At 44.6% G+C, this 5,865-nt stretch overlaps 1 protein-coding gene across 1 annotated transcript; it reads right to left on the minus strand.

The window, feature by feature from the left end:
• Positions 1-1,926: 1,926 nt before the first annotated feature.
• Positions 1,927-5,506, minus strand: ZNF281 (zinc finger protein 281). Its single transcript, XM_056844967.1, has one exon. The coding sequence runs from the start codon at positions 5,504-5,506 to the stop codon at positions 2,780-2,782; it is 2,727 nt and encodes a 908-aa protein (XP_056700945.1). The 3' UTR covers positions 1,927-2,779.
• Between the last annotated feature and the right edge of the window lie 359 nt (positions 5,507-5,865).

The following is a 5,865-nucleotide window of genomic DNA, read 5'->3' on the forward strand; positions in this document are numbered from 1 at the left end:
GGGAAAACCAAAAGGACTGAAACTAGTGTTCTGCTCCATCTCCCAAATATCTGATCAATGGCAATTTTTTAAAAACAGGACTCCTCATGAGCAGGCCAACCTACAGAACAGGACGGGGGGGGGGGAGAGAACATCCAGGTAGAAGTTAGTTGTACACCCAGTTCCCAATCCAGACGGGGATACTGGCTAGCTTTTATGGGTGCACTATCCCTAGTTCAATGCAGGCAATACAGTACTGGACTGTATCAAAACAGAGAACAACTTCCATTAGAGTCTAAAATTCTAATCCTGAAAAGTCACTGGCACTACAAGTAAAAAGTGTCAGTGTTTTAAATGTCTTTTATGCTAATACTGGAATGAAGGTTTCAATACTAGAAACAATATTCAAATAGAAGATGCCATGTCAAAACACCAGACTAAGAAAATATTTCAATCTCAAAGCAATGGAAAATCTTTTTTATTGTTCACCTAAAGAAGTTTTACAATAAAAATACCCTTAAAAGCAAGCAAGTTATTCTATTGTTGTTCTATTGTTCCAGCAATTTTGTTTAAAACATTTTAGGGATTTTTTTTATTTCTGACAAAACCCTCAGAGGTGTAATACAATAGCATCATTGTTTCTTAGATTTTTTTGAATATTTTTTTAATTGGTCACAGTCTAAAGCAAACAATCCCAGAACATACATACTATCCAGTACACACAATAGAATGTAAATTATAAATGCTGTGGAACATACACTCACCCCCCACCCAACCAAAAAAAAAAAAAAACCCAAACAGAATTATACAGTGGTTAAGGTATACTCCATCCCTTGGTGACAAATTGTGCTCTGTGCCTAGGTGGAAGGGGAAATTCACAGCACTAATTTGAAGTACAGGAAATACATAATCAAGTGGATATACTGAAGTTGGATTTACTTAAATTTGCATTAGTAAAAAGGTGACTGTTCATTCAGTGGACAGGGACAGAGAGAGTATGGGTATGCTGAGCATTTGTAACAATTTTAAAAGTTTCATAGTTCTTGCAACACCATCTTCGTAACAGAAGTGTTTTACACTCATACAATGTTAATTACTTTATTATACATGGAAGCCTGCAGTAGGCCAATTACACTATAAGACTGCGAACAACCACTGGTACTTTTCTGTCTTCAGAAAGTACACAAGACGGAAACATCACCAAAAGTACAATAAAAAAAGGAAATCTGCATAAACATCCCCAAAATTACATTAAAAAAACTAAATGAGAAAAAATCTGCAAAAAAAAGTGGTTCAGGGCAGCACAACTGCTTTTTAGCAGTTTTAAAATAACCATCATTTTTTCTAGTAGGTTTCCATTGCTCCACAGGCTCTAATCCAGATTCACAAATCATAAATAATGTACCACAAAATATACATGAGTTTGAGCAACATCTCCTTGGAAAGGTTCTGGTGACAATAAACCACACAGGTACTGGTAACATGCTTCATACATCCAGAGTCTGAATGGAACTGAAGCCTAGGCCCAAGACTGCAATGTGTTTTTTCTGCACATCCTTACAACCACACACAATCTTAACCAAAAAGAAAAAAAGAAAAGAAAGAAGCTTCTTGTGGACACTGACAACTGTGTTAGTCGATCCTGATGCAGATTAGGGGCTCTCTTTATGAACAACTGAGTATATTAGTGTCATGGTATATTATATGGAAACTTTTACGGCCTTCTAAAGTAAAGGGACATTCCAATTTTTTAATTGTTCAACTTTGATGCCACAAGACATCAAAAAACACAAATTTTATATAACCTTCTGGAATGTATATCTCCTAAAATTCCACCTGTTAAGCTAAAGGGAAAAGGAAAGGACTGCAGAACATGAAGGATGAGCGGGGGGTGGGGGGAGAATAACAGCAGATAAAGGTAAAAGTCCTAAGATGCTAAGGAATATTTAGATACAGGGGGGGAAAGGACAGATCAACTGGGGAAGGCTATTTTCAACCATGTATAATAAATAATTCATCCCAAAAGCATATAAATTATGACTAATTTTGGTTGGCGTTCCAATGACAGTAAACTGCAACTTTAAAATTCCTTCGGTGGATTCTGCTGCTAAAATGTCTTTACAGAATTACAGTATTGAGAAAAAATGGGGATGGACATTACTGGTTGAATTAAAGCTATCATTCCAGGCTTATACCAAGTATCTGAGAATATCTACCCACCAGTCTAGAATGAGTATCATCATCTGGAAGAATAAAAGTCCATCAACAAGAAGATGTAGGTAGCAACATTCTCAGAGTTTTATATCACCTAGATATGAGACAGCAATTTATAATGCCATAGATCCCTTTCTTAAATGGTGAAACAGATTTGCCACTTATTTGTAAATTGGAAATCCCAATACATTAATCATGCAAAGAATCTCCTTTCTTCATTACATTTTCCTGAGAGTAAAGCAATTAAAATAAACCTTAGTCCTAGGAACAAAGTTTTTTTTTGTTTTTTGTTTTTGCATTTTCAACTTTTGGGCTATTCCCTGACAATCTAAATATGTAAGTTTGATTGCTAAACACTGTCACATGAACACAAAAAATGCAAACTATAAGTCTATTGATCTGATTAAAAAGCATAATACAAACTGATCTAAAATTACATTAACACCAACCAAATTTGAAAAGTTGCATTGAAAGGGCGTGTTACATTATTTCATATTAGGATCACGTAGAAACATTCCAATGGCAGTGTTATCAAAATAAAAGAAATACATTAAGACTACCCCAAAGTCTAGCCACCCTTGGAACCTTACCGATAACTTTGGCTAGTTGGGGTCTTTACTCTTGTACTACATGGCTCACTTACATCAGACATTATATTTGTATACCCTGAGAAATCTGATACTGAAGTCCTTACTCTATGGTCCACTTCCCCATTAGAGTTAGCAATAAAAGTCATTGGCACCCTGCTGCCCGTCTTAAACTGAGAACCAAATGCTTGTGCAAAGGTCTCTATCTGGTATGTTGCTCTATGCTCTAGGTCCTTCTGAGGATCTATCTGGTTAGCTAGCTCCTGAGATGGTATTGGAAAGCTTGTTGAAGATTCCAAGTTTTTTTGTTCCTTCTGGCTATTCAACTTTTGAGGTGTAGACTGATAGCCTGATGAAGCATCTATGTTTTTCTGAGAGTCTATCAGATCATCTAGTTCTTGCGAAGGAGTCAACTGTTGATGGGTTGCCTCCAAAGCAGATAAATAAAAACCGGGCTGAGATCCAAGCAACATCCCGAAAGGAGGCTTTGGCAATGCAGATGGCAACACTGAGGTAACAGATTGGCTGAAACCACACTCAAGTGGAGATGTAGTGTATATTTGTTTGTCTTGAAACAAAGTATGGTTATGAAGGCTTGAAGACAAACTTACAAATTGGAAGCTGGGTCCAAAAGCAAAACCAGTGCTATTGGTTGTTCTTTCAAAAGCCTGTTGGAGGTATTTTGAGTATTCTTGCAACATGCTTGCCTTGTCACTTGAAGTTTGAGAGCCAGGACTCAGGTTCTCTTCTTGAACCATCTCTGTATGTTCTCCTGAGGCATGCAAGTCCACTCGCTGTTCAGTGATGCTGAAGGGATCTTCCTTCTGGCCTTCTGACTTGTGAGCATACTGCTCTAGAAGACTTTGCAGGACTTCATCAGGAATTCCAGATTTGTCATGACAAGATTTGATGTCAGCATTTAGAGATGATGAGTCAATAAGAGATAATGGGGTTTCACTGTCCATAACACTGACACCTGCAGACTGAATAACAGACGGTTGGGAGGCCATATGCCCAACATTTATAGAAAAGGCACTGTTACTGCTGGCAGTTTGCAAATATCTTCTTTTCTTTGAAAACTGCATGGCATCATCGTAATTGCTACTAATTTGACCTGGTTTACCACCTGCAGCTTGGAGAAGACCAACAGCATCTATACTGGTATTTGCAACTAGGCCAAGAGAGCCACCTGGTTTTGCAGACAACTGTTTCTGACCAAGAAGGTCCGGTAATGGTGACACAAAATTAAGGTAACTCTTGTCTGCGCCTTTCCTGTTGCCTTTTTTAAACACTAATTTTGGCACCTTTTTCTGAAGCTCTTCTATCCCAGTGCCAATTAAACCACTACTGGAAGACACTATAGGAATCTCCACCGCATAATTTTGCAAGGTCATATTAGACACAATCTGAGACTCAGGTATTTTATGACAAGGTTTGTGTTCTTTGTTTTCAGTAGATATACTTTTTGCTTTGCTTTTTCTCCTTGATGAACCTGTATTTCCCTGAGACAACACAGACAAGTTGCCCATGCTATGGTTTGATGGCCCAGGATCCAATCCAACACCTGCTTTCCCTATGGCTTCTCCGCATGTACGTCTGTGCTTCAACAGTCTATCAGTCCTTGAAAAATACTGCTGACAGGTTTCACATTTGTATGGCTTTTCTCCGCTGTGGGTCCTCTTGTGTCTCTCCATGTGATACTTCTGGATGAACTTCATACTGCACTGGTCGCACCCAAACGGCTTCTCCCTGCTGTGGATCTTTTCATGTCTCTGTAGCAAATACTTCTGAATGAAACCCATGCTGCACTGGCTACACTGGAAAGGCCTCTCGCCAGTATGGATGAGCACGTGCCTGCGCAGGTGATAAGAGCTCCGGAAGGCAGCACTGCAGTGTTCACAGACATGAGGTTTCTGGCTAGGGGACAGCATGGCGGCGTCTCCATCTCCTCCCACAAGGGGCTTGGACGAAGCGCTCGGCTTCCGCTTGGCCTTGATTCCCTGAGATTCCGACTTTGGCCTCTTCATCTTCCGGGCCTGAGCGTCATGCTTGGGCTCGTCCAAACCAGCAGGCAACCCCTCGCCACCAGTCCTGATGCCCAGCAGCAAATCTCCTCTGTGGGGATGGTGGTGCAAGTGGTGGAAAAGGCTGAGGTCCTGGATGACGCTCTGGCTGGCCCCTTCCAGCCCTCCGCCCGCGGCAGCGCCGCCGAGAGTTGGGTGCCGCTCCTCCCCGGCTATCCCAAACATGCCCCCATAGTGGTGGTGGTGGTGGTGGTGGCGGCGCTCCTCTTCCTCCTGGTCGCTGGGCTTCTCTTGCTTGATGTTCACCAGGGATTGGAAGAAGCCCCAAGGGCTCCTTTGCGAGGAGGAGGAGGAGGAGGAAGAGGAGGCGCTGAGAGGGAAGCCCCCCGCCGGCTCTTTCTTGAAAGTCATGCCCTGAGGGTGGAGGGGCGGGATGGGGGGCTCGGCGACCGTTGCCGTCGTCACGGTGGAGGAGGAGGAGGAGGAGGAAGAAGAAGCGGAGGTGGAAGAGGAGGACGACGAGGAGGAAGATGACGAGGCGGCCGTCAGCCCACAGTGCTGGGGGGGCGCGGCCGGGCGGGTGAAGCTGGTGACGGGCGGCAGGCGGTGGTTGAACATGACCATGCCCGGGGGGAAGGCGGGCTCCATCGCCGCCCTCTTGGAGGAGCCGCCGCCGCCCAGGAAGCCGCTGCCCAGTTTCATGCTCTTCCCTCGGGGGGGGGGTGTGTGGGGGAAGCGGCCGGGAAGGGCGAGGCGGAGGAGGCGCGGCCCTCAGCCGGACGCCGCCGCTCGCTTTTCACTCACCCGCCGGCCGCTCGTCTGGCTGCCGGCCCGGCCCGCTCGCCTCTCGCTCCCTTTCTCTCCCCCTCCGGCCTTTCCTCAGCGGCCGCTCGCCCGGCAGCCGCCCGCTGGCCGCATCCTCCGCCGCCGCTCGGCCCCACCTTCGCCGCCGCTTCTCTCCGACGGGCCGCCTCCAGTTGAAAATATCGCCGACTCCGCTCCACAATGGAATTAGCAGAGTCGCCCCCCCAGCCGCCGCCGCCGCCGCCGATCTACTGAGG

This window comes from Euleptes europaea, chromosome 2 (genome assembly GCF_029931775.1).
Source record: "Euleptes europaea isolate rEulEur1 chromosome 2, rEulEur1.hap1, whole genome shotgun sequence".
Taxonomy (NCBI): domain Eukaryota; kingdom Metazoa; phylum Chordata; class Lepidosauria; order Squamata; family Sphaerodactylidae; genus Euleptes; species Euleptes europaea.

What these genes read in the sequence shown, in the direction of transcription:
- ZNF281 (XM_056844967.1), bottom strand. Translation starts at nt 5,506, where the DNA reads ATGAAACTGGGCAGCGGCTTCCTGGGCGGCGGCGGCTCCTCCAAGAGG.